Raw genomic sequence first — 19,446 nt, 5'->3', positions numbered from 1 at the left:
GCCAAGTGAGATATCAAAGCCAGAGATAGCCGAGCGACATTACACATTGTGAGGTCAATGAGGACAACTGAAAGACACAGGTCAAAGACACAGGTCAAGAGGTAAAGGATTATGCGTCACACTGACCTATTGGCCCCTAGCTATTGTTGTCTGTCTGCAGGTAATAGTTTATAGTACTACTGTAGTTCATAGTCCACATATGCAGTTAACTGACAAAATAAAGGAAACGCTTACAGGGCTGGCCTTGGCATAAGCGACATAAGTGGTTGCTTAGGGCCTCCGGCCCCTAGGGGCCCCATGACCAGTTTTTTAGGAACTCGGTTGCGGTCTCAACTGACTTTTGAGCGTTAGAATAGTAGAATACACTAGGTGCAGTTTCTAAATGTTTTGTCAGTCACTGACAGTCAGTCAATTAGCCCATGTCTGATACAATTCTTTATATTGGTAAATTAATCTAGCCAGCTATCTAAATTTAGCAATAATGGGCAAATTACCGAGCGGGCACAAAGGGCACGTGCCCTGACCACCAGGGGGCTCCCATTGATTATGTTAGTCACGCTCACTCAGATATCATATTAGCATGGCATAAGTCATTGCAAAATGTGTAGAATTGCATGAAATAAGTTACACAATTATAAGATTTTCCCTCCGCCCCATGGCAAAATGTATAGAATAGCAGCAAGACGAGGTCCACTAAAATGTTTTGCCTGTGAGGTGGGGTGGCCCACCAACCAAATCTTGCTTATGGCCCTCAAAAGGCTAGGGGTGGCTCTGGAGGGATACAGTATTTTATACTTCACCCACACAGGTGTGGTTCCTGAGTTAATTAAGCAATTAACATCCCACCATGCTTAGGATCAAGTATAAAATGCCCAGTTGCCCATTATTGTGGCTACCATGGCTCGAAGAAGAGATCTCAGTGACTTTGAAAGAGGGGTCTCAAAGGAGCTAAAGGGTTTTGTGTGTGTGTGTGTGTGTGTGTGTGTGTGTGTGTCTCAGTCATCAGATCTCAACCCAATTTAATACTTATGGGAGATTCTGGAGCTGGGCCTGAGACAGCGTTTTCCACCACCATCAACAAAACACCAAATGATGGAATTTCTCATGGAAAATGGTGCCGTAACCCTCCAATAGAGTTCCAGACACTTGTAGAATCTATGCCAAGGCGCATTGAAGCTGTTCTGGCGTCTCGTGGTGCCCTAACGCCCTATTAAGACACTTTATGTTGGTGGCTTCCTTTATTTTGGCAGTTACATGTAGTTACTACTGGGTCATATCTACTATTTGACTGCAGGTAATATCTTGTATAGTTATGTAAGATCATCAAACGGAGCAATAAAAAATACAGTCCTGAGACCAAGCGTGCCATCTTCCCAGACTTAATTGCTCTTAGGGATAATAAATCAGAGAGAAAGAGATATGAGGGGTGAAAGTAAAATATTCCTGTTGGCGTTTCCTTTATTTTGGCAGTTACCTGTAGTCTAGGAACATACAGAGATCCTCTGTATGTTCCCAGCCTACTGGGTCACATACTATTCCTAGAATGCACTTTCTCTTTGTCCTATCGTACACTGTGACATAATGCATTGTAGGAATACGATTCTTCCTGATCTAGGCCAAATTCAAGTGTGCCACATTGTATCCCCCAGACGTTATGTCTTTATAGCTCGGAGGGTGAACCATAAGAGAAGGCCATAAGTAGGGTTAAGATAACAACTGTGAGATTGGCCAGGTGGCGGCGTAGACTGGCAACGACCTGAGCTGTATCGCTTTGCTGCTGTACAGTACTTTAGCCCATAGTACACGAGCGATAAACACTGGAGTATACAGTCATGTATGTTTATATCAGAACAGATGTTCCCAAAATACCGAGAGGGCAATCAAATCATTGCCAACACTACACTTTCCTCATTTACTGTAACGAAACACTCTAGTGTTCTGGTTCTAGAAGTTCTGTAGTGTTCTAGATGTAGCGTGTGTTGTGATTCAGCGGAAAGATCAAATATGTCTATTAGCCATGTCTGTTTATGAAGGGTGATTGAGGAGAACTATAGTATGGCTTAACAAAACACGAAACACTCTAGTGTTCTGGTTCTAGAAGTTCTGTAGTGTTCTAGATGTAGCGTGTGTTGTGATTCAGCGGAAAGATCAGATATGTCTATTAGCCATGTCTGTTTATGAAGGGTGATTGAGGAGAACTATAGTATGGCTTAACAAAACAAGAAATGCTACCAACCGCATGGCAACGCCAGTGTGGTTTATAGAAAACACTGAGCATACAGTCAATGGGATGTGTGTGTGTGTCATGTGTTTTGAGTGTGTGTCAGCAGAGAAACATTTGTGGGAATCATAGCCTATGTAGGAATGTTTGTACCAAACTAACATGCTCACATTCGCACAATGTGGGCAAAATATTTGCCCCATGTAAACTCTTTTGTTCATCCGCTCCACGTTAGCCCCCAAGGCATTTGCCCAGTGTGGTCAGCCCATATCTGGTGAGGGCAGCCCTCACTTTGCCTGAAATAAGCCCTTCATTTCCCAGCATGTGGGCCAAATGCAGGCTAAAATATTTGCCCCATTTAGGCTTCCCACATTGAGCAGATGAACCTTATTTAATAGGAATTGATTTATCTATAATGTATTTATTACAATTTAATTTGATGCATATATGCACATTTGGACTCATGGGTGTTTGGCTTGCTTGTATGACGGTATTTATTATAATCCTCTACATCTCATCTTTCAAAATACATCGAGTCCTCTTCATTTACAGCATTTGCATCAGTCTGACAACAAAACATTTGCTAAACTTGCCCAATTAGTGGGAGGGATTGGGCAACTTCTGGTCGCGGTAAGGTGCTCAAGTTCAGTACAGCTGTCAGACAAAACCATACAGCACTGTGAAGCGCCGAGCCACAGCTCTGACGTCATGTATAGCATGTTATTGTAAAGCCACTACGTTCCAATTTAGGTGTTTATCAGTGCCCAAATCTGCCATTTTCGACTCGTATACGGGTTTGAGCGCAAAGGGCTACGGTTCTCATATCTCATATGCACTTATTTAACTCTTTTAAAAAAATACTTAATAATTGGCAGTGTACAAGAATATAACACATTTTAACGTCACACAACGTCACACTCAACTGGAACGACACTCTCAGTAGGTTGCACAAAAGAACTGGCAGCAGGCAGCGTTGCGGTTAAGAGTGTTTTGCCAGTATCCGAAAGCCTGCTGGTTTTAATCTCCAAGCTGACTAGGTGAAAAATCTGTCGATGTGCCCTTGAGCAAAGCAATTAACCCTAATTGCTCCTGTAAATCTATCTGGATAAGAGTGTCTGCTAAATATCTAAAATGCAAACCATGACCCCAAATATTTTAATCTGCCTCAAACTGGGTGGTGTGGGTTGGGCTGTTGTAAACTAGCCTGTGTTGGGCTTGGTATGGGCTGTCGGGTTCTCTTACTTTCTGGCAGCGGGAACCCTTTTGTAATAGGAAATTCATCAGGGACCCCTTCATAACGCGAGCGAGATTAAAACAGCAAACGTTTTAAAGGCCCACTTCTTGGCATCGGATAGAACATTTAGCAGTTTTCAAGCTAATGTTCTGCAATTCCACACCCCTCTGTTTTGGTAAAAACCGAGGAATGGGCCTGGAGATCTGTAACCACTCTTAAATTCATAGACAGCTATGGATGCAAGGACTGATATAAAAACTATAGTTTTACCAATGTTTTGAGGCTATACACTGTTTGTTTACATTTATATTGTTTACATTGAGTAAAACAAGCTTATATTTTGGGCTCTGATGGGGTACAACAGTTAAACTAAGCTCCTGAGGCATTTATAAATTATATTCTTCAATAATCAATAGGTAAAAAATGCACGTAGCAACTAATGATTCTAGCTTTAAATTACAGTGCATCTATGTAAAAAATATATAATCATTGGGGATCACAATAATTATTAAATTGAAAAATGTATAATTGGTGGAGCACTGTGCATACCAATATTCCTGTGAGCTTCCCAAGGCCATGTTGCCCTTTGTTAAGAACATAAATTGTAGATTAATAATATTACATTGTATTGTATTGTATTTTATTACACCCTCTAAACTTATTCCACGGATCTCTTGGCCTAAATACGTTTAATCTGTTGTTTTGAGAAATATTCATTTAAAAATGAAACATACAAATATACACTACTGTTCAAAAGTTTCCGTTCACTTAGAAATGTCCTTGTTTTTGAAAGAAAAGCTATTTTTTTGGTCCATTAAAATAACATAAAATTGATCAGAAATACAGTGTAGACATTGCTAATGTTGTAAATTACTATTGTAGCTGGAAACGGAAGATTTTTTCATGGAATATCTACATAGGCGTACAGAGGCCCATTAACAGCAACCATCACTCCTGTGTGCCAATGGCACGTTGTGTAAACTAATCCAAGTTTATCATTTTAAAAGGCTAATTGATCATTAGAAAACCCTTTTGCAATTATGTTAGCACAGATGAAAACTGTTGTCCTGATTAAAGAAGCAATAAAACTGCCCTTCTTTGGACTAGTTGAGTATCTGGAGCATCAGCATTTGTGGGTTCGATTACAGGCTCAAAATGGCCAGAAACTTTCTTCTGAAACTCATCAGTCTATTCTTGTTCTGAGAAATTAAGGCTATTCCATGTGAGAAATTGCCAAGAAACTAAAGATCTCGTACAACGCTGTGTACTACTCCCTTCACAGAACAGCGCAAACTGGCTCTAACCAGAATAGAAAGAGTGGGAGGCCCCGGTGCACAACTGAGCAAGAGGACAAGTACATTAGAGTGTCTAGTTTAAGAAACAGACGCCTCACAAGTCCTCAACTGGCAGCTTCATTAAATAGTACCCGCAAAACACCAGTCTCATCAACTCCGGGATGCTGGCCTTCTTGGCAGAGTTGCAAAGAAAAAGCCATATCTCAGACTGGCCAATAAAAATAAAAGATTAAGATGGGCAAAAGAACACAGACACTGGACAGAGGAACTCTGGCTAGAAGGCCAGCCTCCCGGAGTCGCCTCTTCACTGTTGACGTTGAGAGTGGTGTTTTGCGGGTACTATTTAATGGAAGCCTGCCCATGCCCACCTTGCTCTCCGAATGCCCACATGGTGCCAATGGGGTCATGTTAGCTGGGTATGGAATGAATATATCTTGTTTGTGTGCTTCAGGTGAGACAGGAGAAGGAGACGATGAGAGAGCAGGAAAGACTGAGGGATAAAAAATGAAGGGAGAGTGCTAGCGGACCACAGTGAAAGTGAGTGCGTGGTGACTGGGCACTCTGCGTCTCTCGTTAGCATGTCCTCTTTACTTCTGTCTGCTGATATAAATGCACATTTGGATGGAACACTGCAACCGACTGGCCATGGCACCGACTGGACTGGCCCCTGGCACCACCCACCTGGTTGGCACACTGGCACCACGGACGGGCAGAGGCACTTACTCTACTACCTAGTCACTGACGCAGAGTGCCCAGTCACCTCACACCCTCGACACAGTAGTCTAAACCAGTGATTACCAAATCCTGGTCCTCTAGTACTCCAACAGTATACATTTTTATTGTAACCCTGGACAAGCACACCTGATTCAACTTGACAACTAATCATCAAGCCCTCATTGAGCTGAATGAGGTGTGTTTGTCCAGGGCTACAACAAAAGTGTGTAATGTTGGGGGTACTGAAGGACCAGGTTTGGGAAACGCTGGTCTAAACCATCCATCACTTGTGAAAGGATTTACAGTAAATGTAGGAATCTACAAGGGAGACATCTACAACATCGCACTTTAATAAATATCTACCCACAGACTAGTACAGACACAGTAATCTTCTGTAGAAGTACCTGCCTACATAGGGTTACAGTATAGTGAAAAGCCCTCAGTCAACTGATTTAGAGTTAACAACAGTGATACTACTGCTGAAAGACAGGCTATCTTATGCAGTCTCACACAACAGATCATAAGATTCCATTAGCTTTGATCATGTCAAATATGTCAAGTCCATGGTTGCTATGTACAGTACTGTGTCAGTGTACTGTAAGTGCCATACTCCTTTCAGGCCACAAGATGTCTCACCAGCTCGACATTAACGCCTGAGCCCTGTAATCTCTGACTCACTTCTTTACGGTGCTCGTAAAACAATTGTCAGCATCTAATAATGTGATCATAGTCCCAGTGAAGAATAAACACACGCTGTTTAATCACCCTCACCTCTCATCTTCAGATGAACTGTTCTGGGGTGAAACGTTACACTGGTGTTTGATGAAGGAAACTCAGGGTTAGGGTTTATGGTTAAATCACGGTTAGGCTCCAGTTGTCCATCATAGCTCACATCGTTACGGATGACTCATCAGGTAGAACTGAACAGAGGGGGGTAACAGAGTGGATGGCGGCAAAAACAGAGCTCTCTTACCCTTCTGCCCTTTGACCCAGGGACCCCTGGTGTACCCCTCTGCCCCTGAGGACCCTGGGACGTAGAGAGGGATGGAAAGAGGGAGGCAGGGGGAGAGTGGACAGAGAGAGAGAGAGGGCAAGAGAGAGAGAGAGATGGGGAGGGTTGGAGAGAGAGAGATTGTTATTGAATGTCTTCAAGAGAATTCATGACCGTTTAATTCAGTTGCACGGTCACAGGTGAGACGTTATCCAATCAATTACATAGAAATTCAGACTGTTTCTGTTTGAAATGGAGCAGAAGATCATCTACATTCCACCTGTTCTTGATCACACGGTGTGTGATCTGATCGTCCAGCTATGGATGTGGATGCTGCAGAGGATGTTGTATTAATTCAGAGTGTTTATACTGACTAAATGAGGCTAAATGAGCATTGTCTATCTACTGTATATAAAATCTATCAACCCTACCCGGTCGCCTACAGACAGTCCAAATGAGCAAGAGGAAATAAGCTGCTATTCAGTGCTGTTTAACAATCAGTCTAGTGAAGAACTGTCTTTACGGAAGGCCAGACTTTAATGTGGGAAAGAGGCTAATTGATATTGAATTACTCAGTTAAATGTTAAGTGTTAATAGTGCAAATCAAGGAGAAGGTAAAATATAAATCATGACAAATCTTCCCACTCGATTAAAGTATTCATATTAATCCCGCAATTAAAGTGTTTACGATAGCTTAGACCAGACATTAAATAGGAATCAGGGGAGTCAATGTATTTCATCTCTTCACTCAATTAAGTTCATCTTTTATATGTGTCACAAGCCCATCTGAGAGGAGGAAAATATAACTACTCTTCTCCCACAAGTGAGCACTCACAGGGAGGGAGGAAGACAGACCCAGAGAGAAAGAGAGAGAAAGAGAGAGAGAGAGAAAGAGAGAGAGAGAGAGAAAGAGAGACAGAGAGAAAGAGAGAGACAGAGAGAGAGACAGAGAGAGAAAGAGAAAGAGAGAGATAGAGAAAGAGAAAAAGACAGAGAAAGAGAGAGACAGAGAGAAAGAGAGAGAGATAGAGAAAGAGAGAGACAGAGAGAGAAAGAGAGACAGAGAGAGAAAGAGAGAGACAGAGAGAGAAAGAGAGAGACAGAGAGAGAGTGCCTGAGGGGACGAGGAGGATAGAATAAACCATCCAAACGTTCTAGTGAAGTTGATGAACACTTACAAGTGGGCCTTGCAGACCGAAGGCACCGGGACCTCCTGGTAAGCCTGGATACCCCTTGGACCAAAAGAGAAAACACAATAAAGGACAGACAATTAGAGAGAAAAGTGAAGTACAGTTGAAGTCGGAAGTTTACATACACTTAAGTTGGAGTCATTAAAACTCATTTTTCAACCACTCAACAAATTTCTTGTTAACAAACCATAGTTTTGACAAGTCGGTTAGGACATCTACTTTGTGCATGACACAAGTAATTTTTCCAACAATTGTTTACAGACAGATTATTCCACTTATAATTCACTGTATCACAATTCCAGTGGGTCAGAAGTTTACATACACTAAGTTGACTGTGCCTTTAAACTGCTTGGAAAATTCCAGAAAATGATGTCATGGCTTTAGAATCTTCTGATAGGCTGATTGACATCATTTGAGTCAGTTGGAGGTGTACCTGTGGATGTATTTCAAGGCCTACCTTCAAACTCAGAGCCTCTTTGCTTGACATCATGGGAAAATCAAAAGAAATCAGGCAAGACCTCAGAAAAGAATTTGTAGACCTCCACAAGTCTGGTTCATCCTTGGGAATAATTTCCAAACACCTGGAGGTACCATGTTCATCTGTACAAGCAATAGTACACAAGTATAAACACCATGGGACCACGCAGCCGTCATACCGCTCAGGAAGGAGACGCGTTCTGTCTCCAAGAGATGAACGTACTTTTGTGTGAAAAGTGCAAATCAATCCCAGAAAAACAGCAAAGGACCCTGTGAAGATGCTGGAGAAAACAGATACAAAATTATCTACATCCACAGTAAAACGAGTTCTATATCGACATATCCTGAAAGGCTGCTCAGCAAGGAAGAAGCCACTGCTCCAAAACCGCTATAAAAAAAAAGCCAGACTACGGTTTGCAACTGCACATGGGGAAAAATATCATACTTTTTGGAGAATTGTCCTCTGGTCTGATGAAACAAAAATAGAACTGTTTGGCCATAATGACCATCGTTATGTTTGGAGGAAAAAGGGGGAGGCTTGCAAGCCGAAGAACACCATCCCAACTGTGAAGCACGGGGGTGGGAGCATCATGTTGTGGGGGTGCTTTACTGCAGGAGGGACTGGTGCACTTCACAAAATAGATGGCATCATGAGGTAAGAAAATTATGTGGATGTATTGAAGCAACATCTCAAGACATCAGTCAGGAAGTTGAAGCTTGGTCGCAAATAGGTCTTCCAAATGGACAATGACCTCAAGCATACTTCCAAAGTTGTGGCAAAAGGGCTAAAGGACAACAAAGTCAAGGTATTGGAGTGGCCATCACAAAGCCCTGACCTCAATCCTATAGAAAATGTGTGGGCAGAACTGAAAAAGTGTGTATGAGCAAGGAGGCCTACAAACCTGACTCAGTTACACCAGCTCTGTCCGGAGGAATGGGTCAAAATTCACCCAACTTATTGTGGGAAGCTTGTGGAAGGCTACCCAAAACATTTGACCCAGGTTAAACAATTTAAAGGCAATGCTACCAAATACTAATTGAGTTTATGTAAACTTCTGACCCACTGGGAATGTGATTAAATAAATAAAAGCTGAAATAAATCATTCTCTCTACTATTATTCTGAGATTTCACATTCTTAAAATAAAGTGGTGATCCTAACTGACCTAAGACAGGGAATTTGTACTAGGATTAAATGTCAGGAATTGTGGAAAACTGAGTTTAAATGTATTTGGCTTAGGTGTATGTAAACTTCCGACTTCAACTATATGTGCAGAAATACATATGCAAAGGAAGATGTTAATTCTAGTGGACTGGGGCCATGTCATTTTTCCTTGATTTATTGAGAAGCGTCTCCCCTTCAGCGCACTAAGCTCAAACTAAGGCCAGAGAGCGTCACAACAAGAGAAAAGAACAGGACCACGACTTCTGGTTAGTACAGGGAGCAGTGTGTGTCCAACGTTGTACAGAAGTATGGCAACAGTCAACTAACAGAAAATTGCTGAGCTCAGCAAGATAATCTTTACAGAGAAACTCTATCCCATCTTCTCCAAACAAAACAATGTTAGAAAAGAAGGTTGACATCAACACTGAATTATTCCTGAAGCCCTTGACTTTGTGGTTCTGCTCCTCTGAAGTGTGGCTGTGTTACAGGACAGGAAGATTTGGCCAGGGCCACCATCACTTATCCGACGGACAGAATGGGCTGCTGCCAGCCAGCCAGCCAGGGAGCCAGCCAGCCAGGCAGGGAGCACAGGAAAGGGGATCATATCCACAAACCTGGACCTGTCTGTCTATCTGTCCACCACAGGCCGTAGGCCAGCTAGGGACATGACATGGGCCAGCCCCTCTCTCTGTCTCTTTTTCCAGACATACACAACAGAACAGTACAACACTCAAAGAGCACAGCTACACTACAGCGATCACAGACAGACAGGACATAACCAAAGGGAGACAGAGACACAGGTCACAGACAGCGGAGAGCACTCACAGACAGAGAGTTACAGGTCAGAGCTACAGAAGAGAAGATCATTCACAGAGCCCCCACAGCATTCATACTAACAATATACAGGACTGACTAAGAACCTGGAGACTCCAATTGAGTGATTCCTCACGAAACCAGGACAAAAAAATACAAAGCTTTTGGGGATTTTCAGAACATTTTATCAATGGAATGATCCTTTGGAGGAAGGCTTGTTGACATATATTTGAAATGTGTATTTAAAAGCATAATTGAGAAATCATTTATTAGAGTTGGCATATTTGTAACATTTTGGCCTTACTCAGGCCTCCATTAAGACTCCATCTTGTTTCATCTGTAGGTGCTACAAAACAACAATTTTTGTCAAATTAAGCTTTACGGGTTGCCTTGTAATATGTAGTATTTTGATTTCATAAAAAAAAATCATTTATGAAAATTGAAAAATATAAACATGAATATTGAAAATAAATTATTGTTGATTTGGAAAATTGTTTAATATATTGTTGAACATAATATACTCTAGGGGAATATCAACGTTCCAGTTGGATCTCTTTTATGATCCAAGTTGTGAGCATTCTAGTAATTTGCAAGATGCGCAATGATACAAGTGAAAGGAGAGCCATGTGATTGTTTACATTTCCTCCTATGCCAATTGCTCTGTATAAAATGGGCCATAACTTTAAAACTAGCAGAGAACCTACTCTGGAACTTTGATATGCTCAAATAGTATATTATGTTCAACATTAATATTGAGAACTTAGACAAATAAAATGTAATTTTTTTCAATAGTTATGTTCATATATTTCAATATTCATATATACAGTACTAGTCAAAATTTTGGACACACCTACTCATTCAAGGGTTTTTCTTTATTTTTGTTGAATAATAGTGAAGACATCAAAATTATGAAATAACACATGTGGAATCATGTAGTAACCAAAAAAAGTGTTAAAAAAATCTAAATATGTTTTCAATTTTAGATTCCTCAAAGTAGCCACCCTTTGCATTGATTACAGATTTGCACACAGCTTTGCACACTCTAAGGCAATGCATCTCTGTGCAAGAGGTGTCATTACGGTCCCTGGTTCGAATCCAGGCTGGATCACATCCGGCCGTGATTGGGAGTCCCATACTGCGGTGCACAATTGGCCCAGCGTCGTCCGGGGTAGGCTGTCATTGTAAATAAGAATGTTCTTAACTGACTTGCCTAGTTAAATAAAGGTTAAACATTTTTTATTTCAACCAGCTTCACTTGGAATGCTTTTCCAACAGTCTTGAAGGAGTTCCCACATATGCTGAGCACTTGTTGGCTGCTTTCCCTTCAGTCTGCGGTCCAACTCATCCCAAACCATCTCAATTGGATTGAGGTCAGGTGATTGTGGAGGCCAGGTCATCTGATGCAGCACTCTATCAATCTCCTTCTTGGTCAAATAGCCTTTACACAGCCTGGAGGTGTGTTGGGTCATTGTCCTGTTGAAAAACAAATGATAGTCCCACTAAGCGCAAACCAGATGTAATGGCGTATCGCTGTATAATGCTGTGGTAGCCATGCTGGTTAAGTGTACCTTGAATTCTAAATAAATCACAGACAGTTTCACCAGCAAAGTACCCCGACACAATCACACCTCCTCCTCCATGCTTCACGGCGGAAACCACACATGTGGAGATAATCCGTTTACCTACGCTGCGTCTCACAAAGACACGGCGGTTGGAACGAAAAATCTCAAATTTGGACTCATCAGACCAAAGGACAGAATTTCACTGGTCTAATGTCCATGTTTCTTGGCTCAAGCAAGTCTCTTCTTCTTATTGGTGTCCTTAGTAGTGGTTTCTTTGCAGCAATTCGACCATGAAGGCCTGATTCATGCAGTCTCCTCTGAACAGTTGATGTTGAGATGTGTCTGTTACTTGAACGCAGTGAAGCATTTATTTGGGCTGCAATTTCTGAGGCTGGTAACTCTAATGAATTATCCTCTGCAGCAGAGGTAACTCTGGGTCTTCCTTTCCTGTGGCGGTCCTCATCAGAGCCAGTTTCATTATAGTGCTTGATGTTTCTTGCAACTGCACTTGAAGAAACTTTCAAAGTTAATGACATTTTATGGATTGACTGACCTTCATGTTTTATAGTAATGATGGACTGTCGTTTCTCTTTGCTCAAATGCATTAAGAAGGAAATAAATTCCACAAATTAATTTTTAACAAGGCTGTTAATTGAAAGGGATTCCAAGTGACTACCTCACTAAGCTGGTTGAGAGAATGCCAAGAGTGTGCAAAGCTGTCACCAAGGCAAAGGGTGGCTAAATATATTTTGATTTGTTTAACACTTTTTTGGTTACTACATGATTCCATATGTGCCATTTCATATTTTTGATGTCTTCACTATTATTCTACAATGTAGAAAAGAGTAAAAATAAAGAAAAACACTTGAATGAGTAGGTGTATCCAAAGGTTTGACTGGTACTGTATATATAATTTTTGTATCGAAATCAAAATACTACTCATACAACAGAGCAAGCTGTAAACCTTCAAATGACAGACATTTTTGCTTTGTAGCACCTACAGATTAAAAATTATATTGGCCTGGGTAAAGCCAAAATGTCATAAATATGCCAACTTTGGTTAATTATTCATCATATATTTGACATTTGTAATTAAAAGTATGTCAACAATCCTTCCTCCCAAATGACAATTCCATAGTTTCAATTTAGTGAAAATCCAACAAATCATGTTTTTCAGTGTCCTGGTTTTGTGAAGAATCACTCAATGACAGTATACGGAACACTAAGACAGGTACTCAGGCCTGAAAGCCAAAGATATGAAATAGCATTCCTACTCAGAGATGGACCACAACTACATCATTCACAGACATGCAATGCCACTAGCGCAACAGTTCCAGACACCCTCGCTAAGTGGTGCATACGTAGACGTTCGGTACTTACCCCGGACCCCTTCTCGCCAGGAGGACCCAATGGACCTGCAGGACCACGGCCTCCCTGAGAAACAGAAGACACAGGAAAGGAGAGGGATCATTAACCGCTGAACCAACCTCAACGGAGCAGCAGGTAGTTTAGCGGTTAGAGCGTTAGGCCAGTAGCCGAAGTTCGAATCCCTGAGCCGCCAAGGTAAAAAAAAATCTGTTGACGAGTCCTTGAGCAAGGCACTTAACACTAACTGCTCCAGGGTCACCGTTGATCTTTTTTTTATTATTATTTAACTAGACAAGTCAGCTATGAACAAATTCTTATTTACAATGACAGCCTAGGAACAGTGTGTTAACCAGGGGCAGAATGACAGATTTTTACCTTGTCAGCTCGGGGATTCAATCTAGCAACCTTTCGGTTACTGGCCCAACACTCTAACCACTAGGCTACCTGCTGCCCCAATAGCAGACCCAGGCTGTGACCCCACTCTTGGGGAGAGTTGGGAAATGCAAAAAACACATTTATAATTCAGACAAGTATAACTAGTATTATTATTAACCTTCATACATCAAACTATCAAAGCCCACCACCTAACGCTGCACTTACAGCTCTTAAACCCAGGCCTTGAATCTATGGGAAAACTCCACCCAAAAACGATATTTTGGTATTTATTTCATTAGTCCATTCTTGACATAGACCCAAAATGTTCTGCTTGTCAGCAATGAAGTTTTGAAGATATGTAACTTTCAAAATACTTTCAGTTTGCACCATATGATCACACAGAGAAGGATACTACAGTAAGTTAGCCAGCTGGTTATGCAACTCTGGAACTCTTCCAAGTCAAGGTAAGCGTTTCCTTTTAGAAATGTATTGCTAAACAGCTTTCTGACTGTACACTGTACTGCATGATTGTAGCTGGTTCACTAACACGTTAGTTCTAGTAACTACAGTATGTTGACTATAAGGTGACAACGATGTAGGCTGCGTGTAGTGGTTAGCACTCATGATATGAAGGTTTGACTTGGAAAGTTTTTTTCATCTTGTCACAGACAGCTGATGTGTTGTGCACTGAAGTCCACAAGCGAAGGGAAAAGTTGAGGAGAAAAGGTGAGGAGAGCGAGTAGATAGTTGCGAGAAGGAGTTATATATACAACGGGCAAAGTGATCATGCTGTTTTTATGTGGCTGCTATGAAAGTGAACTGTGTTAGCGTGTGATCTGGGAGTGTATTCATTCCGTCGATTCCGTTAAAAAACTTTTCTTAAACTGAAGCAAACGGAATGAAATAGGGATAAACATACCTGTATTTGTCCAATAGAAATTCTCATTTGCAACTGGTGGACTAATGATTACACCCTAGACCAGCTAGATATGTGCGAGGCGGTATTGAACGTGTCACTGTCTGTCACCTTGATTACTCAAAGTTCTCTCAATGAAAGTAAACTTTCATTCATTGGTTAGGTTGTAGCAACCTCATGATGGGTACAGGGAAAATGTGAGTATCACGTAGTAGCCTAACGCTATCGATGTTACATTGAGCTGGGTGAATGGAATATAAATGACAGTCATCCAACATGCTGTAATAGAAATAAGGCCATGCTCATGAAAAAAAAATCATCCTCCATCATCTTAAACGGCACCGACCACCACTGGTTTTCAGCACAGGAACTAGTTGGGAAACAGCCTCGAGGGTGTCTCTCTCGTCATACAGCATCAGCACTTAAAATGACTCACTTATGACCCAGCCCTGTGTGTGTAGTATGTGTGTGTGTGTGTGTGTGTGTGTGTGTGTGTGTGTGTGTGTGTGTGTGTACGTTTGCTTGCTTTGCCACAAAGTGGAAAAGACCACTTTACATTGCAAGTTATATTTCAATGTGTGAGACTGAGATGCATGCATGGTTGGTTTACTGAAATTGACATTTTACATTTGAGTTATTTAGCAGACGCTCTAATCCAGAGTGATTTATAGTTAGTGCATTCATCTTAAAATAGCTAGGTGGGACAAACACATACTGTATCACAGGCATAGAAAGTACATTTTTCTGAAATAAACTAGCTATCAGTAGAGTCGGAACTAGAAGGGGGGGGGGTAAGTGCAAGTGCCAGTTCAGGTTATTTATCTATTTTCTCTTTGCCAAGAGACTAGAGGTGGCTCGGGTTGGGGTGTAGGGTTTGAACATAGCCTGAAGGTGGGGGGGGGGGGGGGGGGGGGGCAGTTCCTCTTGCTGTTCCGTAGGTAAGCACCATGGTCTTGTAGTGGATACGAGCTTCGGCTGGAAGCCAGTGGAGTGTGCGGAGTGACATGAGAGAACTTGGGAAGGTTGAAATCTAGACAGTAGGAACACAGCAATGGCTGGGTGATGTTTGTGATATTATTGCTGTAGACGTCTAAGTCTACTTTGACAGCCTAATGGCCCTAAAAAAAACATGCTACCTTTTCACCAGCTTCTCCTACTCCCCCTGACATCCCGATCAGGCCCGCTGGACCCTGCAAAGGAGAGAGAGAGAGAGAGAGAGAGAGAGATCAATAGTATACAAACATCCGGGTAAAGTATGTCTATTAGAGGAGACATGATCCCCACCCATCAGTATCTTCATAGAGGTCATAGATAACTATGTAATGGTGATGTAAGGATGGGGAAAGCACTGCAATCACATGCTTGTAAAAGGAAATTACAATTAAGGAACCAGGGAAAATCCCTCAATGAAATTTGAGCACATTAAAGTCAACAGTTGTAATTAATTAGTACATGCAATGTTTTATGTTGCTAAAAAGTAATGAGGCAATGCAAATCATGTCAAATGCTAATTTGGTGTTGTATGAACAAGGCAATAAAAATAGACATTCCTTTCACAGTATTCACAAGCCATATTCCTAGGCTACACACTGCTGTAGATAAAGAAATGAGAGGCATACACACTATGTGACCAAAAGTATATGGACACCTGCTCATCGAAAAATCTCATTCCAAACTGTTGCCACACAGTTGGAAGCACAGAATTGTCTAGAATGCCATTGTATGATGTAGCCCCAGACCATTATTTTTTATCCACAAAAGTTTACAGTTGGCCCTATGTATTCAGGCAGGTGGCATTCTCCTCACATCCGCCAAACCCAGATTCATCCGTCAGACTGACAGATGGTGAAGAGTGATTTATCACTCCAGAGAAAGCGTTTCCACGGATCTTTCCATTGCTCCAGAGTCCAATGGCAGCGAGCTTTACACCACTTTTTCAGTTCTGCCCACACATTTTCTATAGGATTGAGGTCAGGGCTTTGTGATGGCCAATACCTTGACTTTGTTGTCCTTAAGCCATTTTGCCACAACTTTGGAAGTATGCTTGGTGTCATTGTCCATTTGGAAGACCCATTTGCAACCAAGCTTCAACTTCCTGAATGATGTCTTGAGATGTTGCTTCAATATATCCACATCATTTTCTTACCTCATGATGCCATCTATTTTGTGAAGTGCACCAGTTCCTCCTGCAGCAAAGCACCTCCACAACATAATGCTGCCACCCCCGTGCCTCACGGTTTGGATGGTGTTCTTCAGCTTGCAAGCCTCCCCCTTTTTCCTCCAAACATAACGATGGTCATTATGGCCAAACAGTTCTATTTTTGTTTCTTCAGACCAGAGGACATTTCTCCAAAAAGTACAATCTTTGCAAACCATAGTCTGGCTTTTTATGGTGGTTTTGGAGAACTGGATTCTTCCTTGCTGAGCGGCCTTTCAGGATATCGTTTTACTGTGGATATAGATACTTTTGTACCTGTTTCCTCCAGCATCTTCACAAGGTCCTTTGCTGTTGTTCTGGGATTGATTTGCACTTTTCGTACCAAAGTATGTTAATCTCTAGGAGACAAAATGCGTCTCCTTCCGGAGCGGTATGACGGCTGCGTGGTCCCATGATGTTTATACTTGCATACTATTGTTTATACAGATGAACGTGGTACCTTCAGGTGTTTGGAAATTGTTCCCAAGGATGAACCAGACTTGTGGAGGTCTACAAATCTTTTCTGAGGTCTTGGCTGATTTATTTTGATTTTCCCATGATGTCAAGCAAAGAGGCACTGAGTTTGAAGGTAGGCCTTGAAATACATCCGCAGGTACACCTCCAACTGACTCAAATGATGTCAATTAGCCTATCAGAAGCTTCTAAAGCCATGACATAATTTTCTGGAATTTTCCAAGCTGCTTAAAGGCACAGTCAACTGGTGTATGTAAACTTCTGACCCACTGGATTTGTGATACAGTGAATTACAAGTGAAATAATCTGTCTGTAAACAATTGTTGGAAAAATTACTTGTGTCATGCACAATGTAGATGTCCTAAAACGCTGGCCAAAACTATAGTTTGTTAACAAGAAATTTGTGGAGTGGTTGAAAAACGAGTTTTAATGACTCCAACTTAAGTGTATGTAAACTTCCGACTTCAACTGTATACCAGGAGGTGTGCCAGGCCCACCACATCTGTTGACTCATCCAGCTGTAACCCATAGAATTCACTGGCTCGTATGCGAAGCAGTAATTGTTTCAAAACATCTCTTGCCATGTCACTGATGCATTGTCTGTATAGTTTTTTTGGCCTTTTCCCCCAGCATTGTCCCAGCCATATCCGCGGCACCAGGAATAATTAAGTCCTCCACAATAGTATAGGGCTTGCCTGTCCTAGCCACTCGGTAGCGCACCATATAAGACGCTTCTAGCCCCTTCTTATTAATGTTATCTGTTGATTTTATACATGTCTACCTACTCAAAAGTTATCCTTAATTCTCACTCAAAAAACTCCAGTGGCTTATTATTCAAATTGGCTTGTTTTGTTTCTAAATGTCTGTGCAAGAGTGAAGGTTTAATCGAGTTGTGAGATAGTACTTTTACACAGATAACAGACTGTGACTGGGGAAAGGCACTACTCCCAGTGTAAGTGAACCCCAAATCAATGTAGTTCTCATTATATTTGTGCCTCTTCGATGGTCCAACGTCCCTGTCTGTTGTTCGTTGCTTTCCCGGGCTGCATCAGATTCACAACTGTCCGTGTCCATGCTAGCTAGGCTAACAACAAATGTAGAATTACTGATGCTAGCATTGGATGTGCTCGTGGAAGCAGAACAACTTGTGTCGTCGACAGGTGCAGGTGTAGTACTGCTGGTAGTAGCAGTACTACCAGTAGAGCTGGTATGTGTCTCTATGGATGCAGGTTTTACTAAATTGACTGTTTGAAAATGTGAAGACAATTATTATAATTATTCTTTACGTGAATCACATTTTTATTTGGCGTACCCCTGACGGCATTGCGCGTACCCGTGGTATGGCAAGGCGCTACAGAGGGTAATGCACACGGCCCAGTACATCACTGGGGTCAAGTTTCCTGCGATCCAGGACCTATATACTCGGGGCGGTGTCTGAGGAAGGCCCAAAAATTTGTCAAAGACTCCAGTCACCCAAGTCATAGACTGTACTCTCTGCTACTGCACGGCAAGCGGTACCGGAGCACCAAGTCTAGGTCCAAAAGGCTCCTTAACAGCTTCTACCCCCAAGCTATAAGACTGCTTAACAGCTAATCAAATGGCCACCTAGACTATTTACATTGACACCCCTCCCATCTGTTTTTACACTGCTGCTACTCGCTGTGTATTATCTTGCATAGTCACTTTACCCCTACCGGTCGGTAGGCAGCCCCTGTTGTTATTTTATTGTGTAACTTTAAATGTTTTACTTTAGTTTATTTAGTAAATATTTTCTTTACTTCTTGAACTGCATTGTTGGTTAAGGACTTGTAAGTAAGCATTTCACGGTAAGGTTGTATTCGGCACATGTGACACATCAAAAGTGATTTGATTTTGATCTAAGCTGGGCTGATTCTATACTGTATTCTGCCACCCAGTCCTTTGTAGTAGGCCTACAGCAGCAGTTCTACTCTCACAAGAAGAGTGATGTAACATCCTACTGACCTTCGCCTAAAACGCTGGCTAACAAAGAGAATCCCCGCTAATGTAAAAATGAGAATGAAGGGCTGGATAAAGGGCTGAGGTTTGGCCCAGCGCCAGTGTCGACGGAGAGGAGAGGAGTGGATAGGATACGAGAGGAGCAGCGTCTCTTGCCCCAAGTGCATCCTGGAAGGCTGGTGAAAACGTCCTCAGTCTGGCCAACCGCTAAACCCAGTGTGGTCACTGTTGTCTTACTATGTACGAGGCAAATACGCATGACCAATATTTCATTGTTGCACAAGAGACGTACTGTTACTTCGACGTGTGTTTTTTGGGGCTATATTTCTTGTCTTTTTCAACATTTATTTTCCATCTTTCCCCCATCAAGTCTTAGTTCCTCAATATGTGGTGTGTTTGACAGAGACAGGACACATCTGTGGCAGGTTAGATGTAGTCTGTAGAACTCCAGTCTGAGTCTGAGAAGAGGGATGTATAGA

At 41.9% G+C, this 19,446-nt stretch overlaps 1 protein-coding gene across 2 annotated transcripts in view; it reads right to left on the bottom strand.

Annotated features, from left to right (window-relative positions):
• The window catches only part of LOC115192252 (collagen alpha-1(XXIV) chain), a 183,011-nt gene that overhangs the window by 58,248 nt on the left and 105,317 nt on the right, over positions 1 to 19,446 (bottom strand). For both annotated transcript variants that reach the window (XM_029750545.1, XM_029750544.1), the window contains exons 26-29: positions 15,456 to 15,509; positions 13,041 to 13,094; positions 7,634 to 7,687; positions 6,438 to 6,491 (exon numbers count right to left, since the gene is read on the bottom strand). In XM_029750545.1, the coding sequence (XP_029606405.1) occupies positions 6,438 to 6,491; positions 7,634 to 7,687; positions 13,041 to 13,094; positions 15,456 to 15,509 (216 nt within the window). The remainder of the gene's footprint in view (positions 1 to 6,437; positions 6,492 to 7,633; positions 7,688 to 13,040; positions 13,095 to 15,455; positions 15,510 to 19,446) is intronic.

Source organism: Salmo trutta, chromosome 4 (genome assembly GCF_901001165.1).
Source record: "Salmo trutta chromosome 4, fSalTru1.1, whole genome shotgun sequence".
Classification (NCBI taxonomy): domain Eukaryota; kingdom Metazoa; phylum Chordata; class Actinopteri; order Salmoniformes; family Salmonidae; genus Salmo; species Salmo trutta.
This window is presented reverse-complemented; position numbering and strand designations above follow the sequence as displayed.